At 40.0% G+C, this 15132-nt stretch overlaps 1 protein-coding gene across 6 annotated transcripts in view; it reads left to right on the top strand.

Moving 5' to 3' along the window:
- Nucleotides 1–15132, top strand: part of LOC131060675 (uncharacterized) — a 99139-nt gene that overhangs the window by 62061 nt on the left and 21946 nt on the right. The window contains exon 7 of one of the 6 annotated variants that reach the window (XM_057994011.2): nucleotides 13254–13805. The exons of 4 other annotated variants lie outside the window; for them this stretch is intronic. In XM_057994011.2, the coding sequence (XP_057849994.1) occupies nucleotides 13254–13628 (375 nt within the window). In that variant the 3' untranslated portion in view covers nucleotides 13629–13805. Of the gene's footprint in view, nucleotides 1–13253; nucleotides 13806–15132 lie in introns of those variants that run through there. One more of the 6 variants, XM_057993998.2, reaches the window with a different exon arrangement.

Genomic DNA, 15132 nt, shown 5'->3' with positions numbered 1-15132 from the left:
CTTGGTGGCAGGGCAAGATGGTAGGCAATAGGTCCTATCCTCTCAAGGATATGAAAAAGGCCAACAAAGCGAGGCACCAACTTAGAACCCTTTCCATAACGGATCAGACTCTTTCGTGGACACACTCTCAAGAATACACGGTCGCCAACAGAAAACTGACGAACCACTCTGTGAGCATCGACACACTTCTTTTGCCTATCCTGTGCTTCTACCAAATGCCCACGAATCTGCTCTACCTGCTGCTCCATCTCTCGAAGCATATCCGGTCCTATTCGCACCCTGTCCTTTAACCGATCCCAACTCAAAGGAGTACGACAAGGACGACCAGACAATGCCTAGAAGGGAGACATACCTGTGGAGCTATGATATCCATTGTTATAAGCAAACTCCACAAGATAAATATATTCCTCCCAACGCGACTGCTGGTCCATAACATACATGCGAAGCATGTCCTCCAAAACCTGATTCACACGCTCGGTCTGACCATCGGTCTCTAGGTGATAAGCTGAACTAAAGTTCAACTGGGTCCCTAAAGCATGCTAAAGTGAGGTCCACAATGATGAAGTAAAGACAGGATCTCTATCTGAAATGATCCGCCTAGGAATCCCATGAAGCCTCACCACATCTTCCATGAAAACTCGTGCCACCACTACTGCTGTATAAGAAGATCGAATAGGAACAAAATGAGCAACTTTGGTCAATCTATCAACAATGACCATAATGGCATCATGACGATGCGAAGAAACAGGTAACCCATCTATGAAATCCATGGAAATGATGTCCCATTTCTATTCCGGTACCAAATTATGCTTTAAAAGCCCTGCAGGGTGTCGATGCTCCGCCTTCACTCGCTGACAGCAATGTCACGTTTCATTCCAGCCCAATGATATATCTGTCTAAGATCTACGTGCATCTTCTTGACACCAGGATGTGCCGAATAAGGTGCACGATGGGCCTCAGTCATGATCAAAGTACGAAGTCCATCCAATGGAGGTACATAGATCCGCCCAAGACGTCGAAGAAGACCATTTGCCTCAAGATTATATTCAGAATATCTACCCTCTAATGGCGTTCCAGTCTCAGTCATGGCTCTAACCTCCTGATACCAGGTGTCTTGAGGAAGAATCTCAAGGTTTCTCTCTCTCGAATCCACCCCAAGGGACAATGTTGCAACCTCATGCCGTCTATGACTCAAAGCATCTGCCACTACATTCTCTTTCCCTTGAATATATCGAACCTCAAAATCATACTCGCAGAGGAATTCCATCCATCTTCGTCGTCGAGCATTCAATTTCGGCTGCGTGAAAATGTACTGCAAGCTACGGTGATCACTGTGCAGCTCAAACTGACGCCCCAACAAAAAATGTCGCCACCTGACTAAAGCATGAACTACAGCTGCCAACTCCAAATCATGAACTAGATAGTTGAGCTCGTGGTCCTTGAGTTTGCGAGACTCATAGGCTATCACACGACCATCCTGCATAAGCATTGTCCTATGCCTTCTAGAGAGGCATCTGTACAAACCATGAAATCTCTAGATGGATCAGAAACTGCCAAAATCGGTGCACTAACAAGGATTTCCTTCAAAGTACAAAAAGTTGCCTCACACTGTTCTGACCAAACAAACTTCTTCCCTTTCCTCTGAAGAGAAGTGATTGGGTGACCTATCCGGGAAAAAATCTGAACAAAGCGATGGTAATATCCGGCCAAACCCATAAAACTCCGAACCTCAGAAACATTAGTCGGCATTGGCCAATCTAGAATGGCTTGGATCGTAGAAGGATCCATAGATACACCTTCTCTTGAAACCACATGACCAAGATAGTTCACCTCAGATTGGAAGAAATCACACTTCGCCAAGTTGGCATAAAGCTGATTCTCCCTCAAGCACTGCAATACCTGTCGCAAGTGGCCCTCATGCTCTTCCATAGTTCTAGAATAAATCAAAATATTATCCAAGAACACAAGGACGAAACAATCAAGGTAGGTGCGGAAAACCCCATTCATGAGGCTCATGAAAACTGAAGGTGCGTTCATCAACCCAAATGGCACCACTGTGAACTCATAGTGACCATAATGGATACGAAAAGCCGTCCTATGAATGTCTGCATCATGAATACGCAACTGATGATACCCAAATTTCAGGTCAATCTTAGAGAACACCTTGGCTCCCTTTACCTGATCAAAGAGATCATCTATACGAGGCAATGGATATCGATTCCTGATGGTTACCTTGTTCAACTGTCGGTAGTCATTGCATAACCGAAGAGAACCATCCTTCTTCTTCACGAAGATAACAGGCGCACCCCAAGGAGAAACACTAGGACGAATGAACCCCTTGGCCAACAATTTTTCAATCTGCAACTTCAACTCACTCAACTCTTGAGTGGTCATCCGATATGGTGCTCTCACAATAGGTTCTGCTCCAGGAACTAAGTCAATGCAAAAGTCTATGTCTCGCTTTGGAGGCATACCGAGAATGTCAATAGGAAACACATCGACATACTCCCGAAGAAGAGGGTGACTATCAAGAGCAACTTCCCCACTTCTCTCCTCATCCATGTCCTCAAGAGGAACTGCAAAAAGCTGGCACCCCTGATGCATAACGGAGATCATACGAAGTGATATAGGTCTAGGAATACCAACTATCTTAACTTTCTTGCCATGGTCATCTAAACACTCCACTGTCTTCTGACGACAGTCTACACTATCATTGTGTGATGCTAACCAATCCATCCCCAATACAACTCCATAAGACCCCAAAGGAATGACTCGAAGATCAGCTATGGTAGCAAAAGGTCCTAGGTCCAACTCACATTTGGGAATGAAGGAATCTACGACCACACGAGAACCAGTAGCCAACTCTACTTGCCACCTATCCGCTTGTCTAGCAGATGCGAGCAGACACTGCTCCACAATGGAGGAAGATATAAAGGAATTAGAAGCACTTGAATCAATAGTACTGAGATAGATATACCACCCAACACACCTGTAGTCTCGATCACGGTGCTCCGGCTGGCGGTTATCAACCACCTTGAAAACTCTGTGGGATCGACCTGCATCCCTAACTGTAGGCTCTGACACTGTCGGTCTTTGACTACCAGTCTGTTGTGAACGTTGTGGACAATGTGCAGCTATATGGCCATACTGACAACAGGAGAAACAAGTTCCCCTGCCGGGTCCTCTACCTCCAGTCGGCCCACTGGATTGTTGGAAACTTCCCCTACTAGGGGGCCTGAGATGCACTCTGTGAGGATTGTTCCAGAAAACTCTGTCTAGCCCTCTGCCAGTTCCTGTCCTTCCTAAACTGTGGATTGCCCCCACGCTAACCCTGAAACTATTTCGGCCTAGACTGAAATTTCTGCTGCTGACCACCCTTAGCGGGTGTCTGAAAACTCCTATATGGTGCAACAACCTGAGACTGATTACTCCTAGTCCTAGATCCACTGAAAGGTGCACTACCAATCTGTACCCCTGGCTGACCACCATGTGCATGCGAAAGATTCTGCTCTACTAGCCTGGCTTTCGCCACAGCTAACTCAACTGATGAAGGCTCAAATACTCGTACTCCTCTGCTGATGCGGTCATTAAGACCTCTCATGAAATGCTGTACCAACATCGCCTCATCATTACCAATAGCGACATACTGTTTGAGCTCATAGAATCTGTGCTCATACTGGTCAACAATCATGCCCAACTGGCGTAACTCATGAAACTCATCCGCACGACGCTATCTCCACTGTACTGAGAGAAATCGAGCTCTGAACCTCTCTAGGAACAACTCCCATGACACTATACCAATGTCCACACTGATTCTCCGCTCCTCCAACCTCCACCAAGTAGAAGCGAAATTCCTGAGATGCATAATAGCGCACCTCTCCTTGGTGTTACTACTATACGGATGCATGGCGAAACACCTATCCAAGTCAATGAGCCAAGTCTCAGCCTCGAGTACGCTGCCCAAACCATCAAAAGTAGGAGGATGGGATCTCAACAAATCCCTCATATGACCAACAACTATCGCCTCCTGGTTCACTGCAACCTCTCTCCTCCTGGGAGACCTCTCTCTCTCTTTCTCTCCACATGATCCTAAAGGCGTGACTCTCCAAATTGAACATTACCCTACTGCTCGGCCTCAGGTCTAGGACCAAGTCAAGCAAGTACCTCCTGGAACATCTGTCGCAGCTCCTCCCTTTTGGGAACCTGTTGTACAGTATGATGCTCGCTATGCTGGCTAACCTCCCTGTGCTCACTCTGGTGAATAGATTGAACCTGCTCAACACTCTCATGAGTAGGCTGCAGTGAAGGACTCTGACGACCTGCACTACGACCATGACCCCTACCTCTACCACGATCACGACCGCGACTATGACCCCTACTTCTACCACGATCACGGCCGCAACCACGACCTTTACCTTTCCTAGCCATAATCCTCACAACAACAAAAGAGCAAAAGTTTAGATCTACAACAAGGATATTAACAAGGGAAACACAAACACTAAGACTTAGCAATAGGTCTAGTTGAATGGGCTCAATTTAAAACCAGAGTACCCAGTGTTGAAACTTGGGCTTTGATACCAATTGTAACGCCTCGCCAGGAAATCCCGAAGGGATATAAACTAAAACACTTGAAAAGAGTGTAAATAATTTTTTTTTTAAAACTTTAGTAAGTTAAATGATACATTAAGTTAGCATTAGGTTTAGATTACACAACGGAAGACTTAACTAAACACCTAAAGGGTTTCCCAACTTGGTTAACATGATTAAAATTAAACATTGCTTAGCACTAATTAATCCAATTAAGATGATTAAACATAAAAACATAATTACATTTAACCAATGGTTAATTTATCCAATAGTATGAAATATTATTAACATGTCTAACTTCCATTCATGAGGATTCTTTCCATTACATTAAATCTGATATTCTAATAAAACATATGCATTTAACATTTAATTTCCATTCATACATTTGTTTTGCATCATAAGATAGAAATAACATTACAGTTCACTAAATTACTAAGTCTCATATAATCACATAATGTTTACAATTTACATCTTGCCATGAAAGCATACATATCAAATAATTACAACTGACCATATAAGGTCCATGATATACAAGGAATGATCCAAAATAACAAATGGGATCCAACTGAATAACAAGACGCTCGAATCCAAGCGCAACTGGAACACCTGTGAAGCCAACTCCCGCAAGAAGGAACAAACACACCCGATGGAAAGTGGCACTACCACCTGACCATGTGGCTCAAAAAGAATCACCCCACCGTGCTAGGAGATAGAAGCAAGACCCACTAGCAACCTTCAAGGTATGCACACACATGGTCGAAACACAACATCGAAAAACTCATATAAAGCATAAACTCGCAGAACATGACTCGACAACAAAACCCAGGTGATACCAACAAGGCTACACACTAGTGACCATAAGGGAAGAGTGTCATCACATAGCTTGGTATGGTTATCCTGGCAGGCCTCCATAGATCCTGACCGCCATCTTAGGTTATCCCGGTAACCTCTTCCGAACCCTCGGCCCCATCCAAGTCTCATGTGGACCCAAGCAATCCTTTCGTGAGGACAAGGTTGTTGGTTTGCCATTCCAGGCCTTCTCACTGCATCCTGAGTCTATACTAGCACTCAACCATGAGCGAGGTACAATTATCTTAATGTTTTAGCTATCCAACCCCCTAATATATTATTAGGTTATCACTTATTTATACAACTTTCGAGGGGTTATCTTGCTAACCTTTTTGGGCGCGGCCCACACTCAAAAGCCACTCTTCCTTGTGACACTAAACACAAATGTCCCAACGAACTCCAAAACCAAAGTACCAAAATGAAGTTACACAACGGAGTTCAAGACAATAGAAAACACTTGGCCATACAAGCCCTTGCACCTAGGTTAAACCAACTGACAAAACTCAATCAAGTCACATGACCGACCGACGAAAAAGACCACATGAAAACACCTAATTCCATTAAACCAAGGACTTGTAGTTTCCAAATTAAATGCGAAAATAGTCAAACAAAACAAGCACTTTCGCTAATTTCGAATAACAATTCTTTTTTGTTTTCTCTTTTATTCGAAACACAAAATTGACCAAGGTTTCTAGACTTTGAAGTTTCTAGAATTCACCATTCATTTATAATCATATTGCTAATTTAATTAACAATATTCAAACAATAATGCTCTATCCATTTCAAAATTTACTCAACACATCTTAATCACAGTGAACCATAACACAAATATATATATATATATATATATATAAATATAAAATGAATATTTATATAATAAATCTAATATTTTCATTTTTTCGAAATAAAATACCCTTTTTTTTCCAAAATAAAATAACTCTTTATTTTTCCCATTTTCCAAACCATATTTTTCTCCATATAAAAAAAAAACTAAATATATATATATATATATAATATTTTAATTAATTAAATAATATAAAAAATTTATTTTTTTGAAAAAAACAACGCACCTTTCATAAGGTGCTGCCATGCAGCCCTACCAAAGGGAGGCGGTGGCTTGGGGGTCACGACGTGGTCCCCCCCATAGCCAAGGTTGTGGGTGGCCACGCCGTGGCTGCCTAGCCATGGTGCCCCCCCCATGGGATGGGGAAGCCATGGCTCCCCACTTGTGGGTACGTGGTGGCCCATGGCCCACCACCATATAAATTGAAATATTTAAAAAAAAAAATTTTTAATAATTTTTTTTTATAAAACCTAGTCCAGCAAAGTATATGCACAATTAATTTTAATTTTTTTCCAGTAACAGCAAAAGACCCAAATGAAAATATTCTTCCAGCCACAAATAAAACCCAATATATATTTATTTTTAACCAGTAATTTTAAAATAAACCCCAACACAATTTCATATCCAATTTTTTTTAAACAAAGGGATTTTAAAACACCAAACAAGGTATATGGTTTTTTTTGGCAGCATAACCCCCTATTAAATCAATAATGGAAAATTTAAAATCAACAAACTACTAGGGAAATAACCAATACACAAACAAATTTTATTCAAACACCCACAACTTTCAGAAAACTAAATTTTAAACCAGGATTTCACAAACACAAAAAGGTTAAAAAATTCCAACTTGGTGAGCTTTCCAGGAAGAATTTGTTGATGAAGAGCAACCTCAAACTTTAATCCAAATTATCAGACACAATATCTCCAGCCAAAACACACAGAGCAATTCCAGAAAATATTTCCCCCAAAATGCAGAATGAATGTTTTTAGAAAAATTTACCCATTTTATAAAAAATTCTCCCCAAAATATCTTTTAGGTCACATTTTTAAACTTTTAAAATAAGAAAATGAAATATTTGTTTTCTTTTCAACACAATGCATTTATTTAAATTTTTAATTGAAATCATTTCTCTTTTTTGTCAAACATGAAAATCAATTAACCATTAAATATACATAAAAATAAAACAACTTTTTTTTTTTTTTTTAATCAATTGAAAACACATAATATAACATTTCACTATTTAACTCAACAATTCAATTTTAACTATTCAAATAAACTAATCGATAAATCTATTCACATTAAAATACACTTAATCATTTATTTTAAAGTTAATTTTTAAAAACGCATAACACGCAACAACAAAGCAAAATAGAAACACGACCAACATACCAACAATTTCTTCGGAAGAAGAGGACTCTGATTTCCCTGAGGAGAAGAAGAACCCTAAGGGAGTGCTAAAGGAAAAAAGTAAGAACCAAGCCCAACCTAAGAAGAAGCAAAAGAAAACAAAGGAGACTGGCAAAGATTCGGAGGAGACAGACAAGGAACCGGAAGAGGATAAGCAAACAAGAACCCTGGAAGCTGAACAAAGCCTGGAGATGGAGACTATGGAGGAGACCCTCAGGGCCGCCGACACTATTTCTGCCCTCCATATCGCTAAAGATGAACAGATAACCCCTGGTAAAGTTACTCCTTCTCCTGGTCCTCACCCCGAGGCCTTGAAGGGTTTTATGAAAACCATTGAATGGCTTATTGATGGGAATAAGAATACTGCGGATGAATACAAAAAACTCTGCAACAGAGTCATGATCCTGGAGACCATTAACATTGGAGAGGGGAACACTATGGCCGATTATATCGAAGATCTGAAGAACACAATTGCCAAAGCGGAAGACATCAGAGATGCCTTTAATCCCCGGTTTGAGAAAATTGAAAAGGAGATACAGGATAGAAAAACCCTGGAGGAAACTAGCGAAAAAACGCTCTCGGATACAGTTGCCAAAGTGGACAAGATAGAGGAGTGCCTCAAGAACATTGCGGAGCAGAGTCTCAGCATTCTGAAAATCTCAGCCAACAACACCCATACCCTCATCAGCAAGCTTGATGATGAAAAGGAAACCCAGGAAATTGACCTGGATGCAGAAGGAACCGGGGAAGCCCAAGGTCCCAGAACCCGCACCCGTGGAAAGAGGAAGGAAAAGAAAGTGAATAAGGACCTGGAGGAGCTAAAAGCAGTTGGGGCGACCTATGATGAGCTGGTGACCAAGGCAGAGGATCTGCTGAAGAAAATTACTATGTAGTGTCTCTTTGGGTCCTTTGCTGTTTTTTGTTGTTTAGTTGTTTTTTCTGTTCGCTGGTTTTTTGACCAGTCGCTTTGTGTGTGGACTCTTTTTTCTCAGCTTTCTATTTAACTATGTTGTAATGGTTTCGAGTCCTCAAAACCTGTTTTTCAATTAATCAGAACAATAGAGACGGTTGACCGACGACTGACACTGCTCAGTGACGAGCAAGGCTACGGGTGAAACTTAGGGCCTTAAGACTATCTCTTCCACTTCATCGGATTATTTAGGTATGCTCAGACTCATGGGACCAGGTGAAGTCAGTACCTTGTACCTGCAATTCCTGCATCACCAATTCATGCATACATATATATATTCAAACACGGTAGACACACCGGTGAAGGAGAATCATGATGTTCCTTGTCTCACCGAAGTGAGTGAAGGAAAATCATCTCCTTGCACCCCATACACTTACACACAAATATGATAACATATACATAACGCATCTCACGCATAAAATAAATGTGTTAGTCCATGATCAGTAATCCAATAAAATAACATCTAACCATCAATGAGGAAATAATGCGTAAACAACATACACTGAAACTCAAATCAAAGTATAACACATCATAACATAATATCTGAGTAAAATATCACCATATAATGTATCCACTAATATCTACTGAAAAAGTCAACTATAGTTAAAATAAGTATCTAAAAAGTTTGATCGAGGGAGGGGTACTACATGTATTGCTGGTCCATGCAGTACATCCTCAGAATATCTTCAAGTCCCTAATTGACCCTTTCTATTTGGCCATTTGTTTCTGGATGATAGGCAGAACTAATGTTTATCTGGGTACCTAGGGCTGCAAACAAGGTTTTTGCTAGAATCTGGATTTCATTCGAGCATCCCTATCTGATATTATCTTTTTTGGTACTATCTAACTATTTCTTGTACAAATTTATAGGCAATAGTGGGTGCCCCATCTGTTAAGTTACCTGGTATGATGTGGGCTACCTTGGTAAGCCTATTAACGACTACCAACATGGCATTATGATTATATTTGGACATGGGCAATCCTTGGATGAAGTCCATACTAATTATTTGCCATTTCCATTCCGGCACGACATTGGGCTGTAACAAACCTGCGGGATGTTAATGCTTTTCTTTTACCCTTTGGCATTCTAAATAACTAGCCACAAATCTTGCGACGTCCCTTTTCATACCCTTACTAAAGTATAGGGGTTTAATATTGGCTAGGAGTTTTGTAACTCCTAGATGTTTGGAATATGGTGCTGAGTGCACCTTTTTCCATACTAAGTTTCTTAGTTAAAGGGATTTAGGCACATACATTCTACTTTGATACCTCAGTAATCCATCGTTTTCAATTGGAAAACCCGCATATCTTAGATCTTGAGGATTAAGTTGTAGGGCTTCTCTTACTTGCTGGTAATATTTGTCACCTTCTAATTGCTGAAGTACTCGGTTCCTGAAATCTGCATGCTCAGTAGTTATAGCATTAATATGACGTCAACAGCTAAAGGCATTTGCCACACGATTTTCTTGTCCTTTGATATAACTAGTCTCAATGTCATAGTCGGAAATTAATTCCAACCATCTCCTCTGTTGTGTATTGAGATTTGGTTGGACGAAAATATATTCTAACCCCTGATGATCAGATTAGAGCTCAAAATTTATTTCTAATAGGTAGTAGCGCCACATATGTAAGGCATGCACTATTGCAGCGAGCTCCAAATCACGTGGCACATAATTCTACTCATATTTTTTGAGTTTTCGGGACTCATAAGCTATCACCTACCCATTCTGCATTAGGACTCCACCTAGTCCTCCCCAGATGCATTAGTCACCACCATAAAATGTCCCTCTGGATTTGACATTTTTAATATCGGTGTCGTGGTCAATCTTTTTGTAAGGAGTTCAAACGCTTTTTGGCACCTTACAGTCCATTCAAATCTTTTCCCTTTTCTCTGAAGTGAGGTTATTGGATAAGCTATGCGCGAGAAGTTCATTACAAACTTCCTTAGTAATTTGCTAAGCCCTTAAAGCTTCTTCTTGCACATTTCTAGGAGTTGGCCATTTGGAAATAGCCTTTATCTTAGTTGGATCTACAACTATACCCTTAGCTAAGATGATATGCCCTAGATATTGCACCTCTTTTTGGAAGAAAGTGCATTTGGACAACTTTACATATAATTTATTTTCATGCAGGCGCTGAAGGATGGTTTGCAAATGCTGTAGATGCTCTTCCTCATTCTTAGAGTATATGAAACTATCATCTAAGAACACCAATACAAACTTGTCGACACAATCATGGAATACACTATTCATCAGGTTTATATGAGCTATTCTTATCATGTTTGAATATGTTAGAGTTATGACGAGACTCTAGACTAATTATATGGTTTTGACCTAGTGGATGGAGGGAATTCGTCACCCTCTAAGAAGGGAGGGTAAGTATCATTAGGAATGTGAGGTAATAGATGAAGGACCTAATGCTATCTGGAACCCAAAGCATGTAAGTTTTAGACTTGTTATGTTGAGTTAGGGTTAGGGTGTGGTGTCATCAACTAAGTGTCTATCCTGGTTAACCCTAGACGGTCAGCCTAATAGTTAGGGTTTGTTGCATCCTTGTTACGGACTTTGGCATTCTTTTTAAGCAAAATTTTAAAATTGAATCACTTGAATAAGTAAATATGATCCTTTTTAACCCGTAATGATTCATGTGATAAAAGATGTGTGTGTGTGTGTGTGTTATGCTACATGATATTTAGCACACATATACATATCTACATATATACTTATGTATAATAATCTAGGGTTTTGTTGTGAGGTTTTCACACATTGCCCCATCGCAAATGGGGACCCCCACTTTTTTTCCTGCTTTCTAGAAGTGTTTGATGTCCTTAGCTATTAGCCTTTGCATTAGGGAGGTATATGCGCTCAAAAGGGTAGGAGTTAGGTGGATAGTCTTGCATGAGTGTGAAGTAAGTTTGCAAGGTCTATATATCAAGAGTTCAATCATGAGTAAAGAAGGATTGATAATCAGAGGGTCACTTCGAATGCTTCTCTTGAGGAGCGAACTTCACTTCATGTACACTCCTTATGTAGCAAACTTCTTGCACTTCTCCCACAGAGCGAAAATTCAGTCTAAGACCTCATGTTGTTCATGTTATCATGTATTGAAGTCGAGTGAGTAAGTGAAAGTGAGCAAAGGAGAGTTTAGTCTTGATTTGAAATCCACTTCATAGGGTCAACCTTAGGAGAGACTTCATCTTCAAGGTTAGGAGAGTGAACTTCAACTTCATGAGCTAGATAAGCGAACTTCATGACTTGAAGAAGAGCGAACTTCATGACTTGGAGATTTGGAGCGCACTTCATGAGTTAAGGAAGACAAGCGAACTTCATGACTTGAAGATTTGGAGCTAACTTCATGACTTGAAGATCTGGAGCGAATTTCATGAGTTTGAAGAAATGGAGCGAACTTCATGACTTGAGGAAATGGAGCGAACTTCATGACTTGAGGCACAAGAGCGAACTTCATCAATGAGCACACATAAGCGAAGTTCACCTTCAAGCCTACATGAGCGAAATTGGAAGTAGAGGAGCGAAGAGTACTTGATAGCATTTACCTTGAATGGATTCGATTCGAAATGAATTTCATGAACTCAACAAGTGGAGCGAACTTCATAAGTTGGAGAAGTGGAGCGAACTCATGAGTTGGGCAAATGGAGCGAACTTCATGAGTTAGAGAAATGGAATGAACTTCAGGAGTTAGGCAAGTGGAGTGAACTTCATGACTTGAGGAAGTGGAGCGAACTTCATGAGTTGGGCGAATGGAGCGAACTTCATGAGTTGGGCGAATGGAGCAAACTTCATGACTTGAGGAAGTGGAGCGAACTTCATGAGTTGGAGAAGTGGAGCGAACTTCATATTTGGAGGGAGATGAGCGAACTTCACCTTGAGCAGCATGTGAGCGAGCTTCATGAATATACCTAGTGGAGCGAACTTCACATTTCAAGGTATAGGAGCAACTTCATGTTTCAAGGTATATGAGCGACTTGCAAACTTCACAAAATGGACTAGATGAGCGACTTCAAGAATCAAGAGGGATGAGCAAATTTCATGTTGAATTTCAAGAATCAAGGCATATGAGCGAACTTCATAAAGTGGAGTAGATGAGCGAACTTCATGACTAAAGGGAGATGAGCGAACTCAATGTCCAAGCACCTAAGATTGAATGTTATGAATGAACTTCACAACTTGACCTACATGAGCGAATTTTACAAACCAAGGTACAAGAGTGAATTTCAAGTGTAAAAGTTTTTGAGTGAACTCTACTCCATGTGTTCCTAGTTGAAGGCAAAGTTGCAAGATTGATTTGATGTTTGGAATAGTCATTTTGAGTTAAGCTCATATAATGAAAGAAAATGAAGGAGATTAAAATTCAAAGACAAGGACAACTTCATGAACATCAAGGGTGGAGTAAACTTCAAGAGCCCCTTTCTACAAGCGAAAAGCAACTTCAAGTGCCCCTTCATGAAGGCGAATTCTCTTTATTTACTCTTACTAAACCTGTAAACCACATGAAATCACATAATTACATCAAATTAGGAGATTATATGGAAGGTATATATATCATGTGTATTTGATACTTGCTTGTTGATTTTGCAGGAGATGAAGAAAGAAATAAGGAGATCACACAAGAAGCATTCACTTACACGAAGACATGATCTACAACATCAACAACATGGAGTCACAAGAGAAGGAATTCCGAAGAAGAGAAGCAGTGACGACATCAAGAATTCGTTCCAAGGCAACATCAATACTTCAAAACTAGGATCTGTACTTTGTACTTCCATGATCAAGGTGTTCAAGAGCATACTTTCAGAAGAGTTAATCAAAGTTAGAAAATCATCGTCATCATCGTTGAGGGTGGACAATGTTGAGTATCAAGAAATATTCCTTCATGATTATCTATCAAGCCTACAAGTGCAAGTTGAAGGACGAATCCTAGTCATCATCCCAGTCACTATCTCTACCAATTAGAGAAGTTCCACATCAGCATGTCTAGGTGCAATGTACCCAACTCACTCGTCCATGAGGGCACAAACTCCGAGGCACCTACCCTCATTATCTATTGGTCATCACAAAGTGTTGTAATTATTTCATTAGCCAGAACTGAGTTTGTTGTAACAAACCCTAATTAGGGTTTTCATTGTAAAATCTCGGCCATTGATCTCAAATTGATCTAAGCCATTCATTGTAATGAGCTCTCAATATAAAGCTCAAGCTCCTCATTTTGAAAAGGTTAATAGCGAATAGTTAGTAGGAGAATAGAATAGAAGTTAGAATAGAATAGGAGGAGAAGAAATTGTTGTTGAAGACTTGTAAATGAGATACTCTTTTCATTGAAGTTATGGTGAAATATATTATTTCAACTAGTCTCCTGGTTTCTACTTCTCATTTTGGTTTCATGTTAATTAGATTGAATGGAGGAATTTGTTGAATGCATTTATGTTGAATCCGTTTAGTCCATACCACTAGCGTCTTGTTGATTGTTAGTGTGCCTTGTGTGGTCAATTGGAATACTATGCGCTTAACTTCAAATCTCTATACATCCATTGTTTATGCATTAACTTGAATGGTGAGCAGTGTTCGATGGTAATGATTTGAACATCTTTGAAATGTCCTTAGAAGATTGCATTGAGCTTGTGTCAAATTGTTCAAGTTGATGGTGAGACCTCGTCCAGTAGGATTCCAGCTAATCATTCAACTATCTTCTTACATTCTAGGTCTTAGAATAGACTCTTTTAACCCTTTCCTTTTGCCCTTTTTTTCAATTCAAGTTAGTTTAGGACAAAAAGCATCACGAGATTGAAATATCAGATGATCGAGTTCCAACGATTCAAGCATTCGACAATTCAATGTAAGTCCCCTTGTGATACTAGCAATCTTATCCACATGTCGTGACCTGACATACTAGAACCTTGGAGTTATCTCAAGTGACCCTTAAGCCAATCTTCAGCATTTGAGAAGCTTTGTTCAAGAGAGGATAAGATACTTTTGGGTATTTTATTCTGTGTTTGCATGTGCATAAAAAACACATCAACAGGTTCCAACTCTATTTACACAGCCACAAATGTATTATGAATTGAACATGTTCACGACATGATTTGACTTTGCTTTACGTATGTTAGTTTTGAATTATATTAACATTGCAAACTTACATATGGAACCAGTAGGTATCTTCAACAAAGAAAATAAAAACATTTGAAAACTGTTTCATAATTAAAAAAAATAGCAAGTGTTGCACATTAAAACAAGTTTGTTTTTTTCTTAGTCAAAACACATGTAAGCCTCAGATAGACTCAGTATGCAGTTAGCAGAAGAGACAGTCTTGATGGCTTGGAAATCTATCACTTGTTTTGGTCTAGGCGAGTAGGGTGATGAACAGTGACTACACGCATCAACATGTTGCAAACTTATAAAAACCTTTGGCCAAGGTGACGCTACAATGAGTATGCGTCAGTCAGAGCATTTGGTCCTGATA

This window comes from Cryptomeria japonica, chromosome 5, assembly GCF_030272615.1.
Source record: "Cryptomeria japonica chromosome 5, Sugi_1.0, whole genome shotgun sequence".
NCBI lineage: Eukaryota > Viridiplantae > Streptophyta > Pinopsida > Cupressales > Cupressaceae > Cryptomeria > Cryptomeria japonica.
This window is presented reverse-complemented; position numbering and strand designations above follow the sequence as displayed.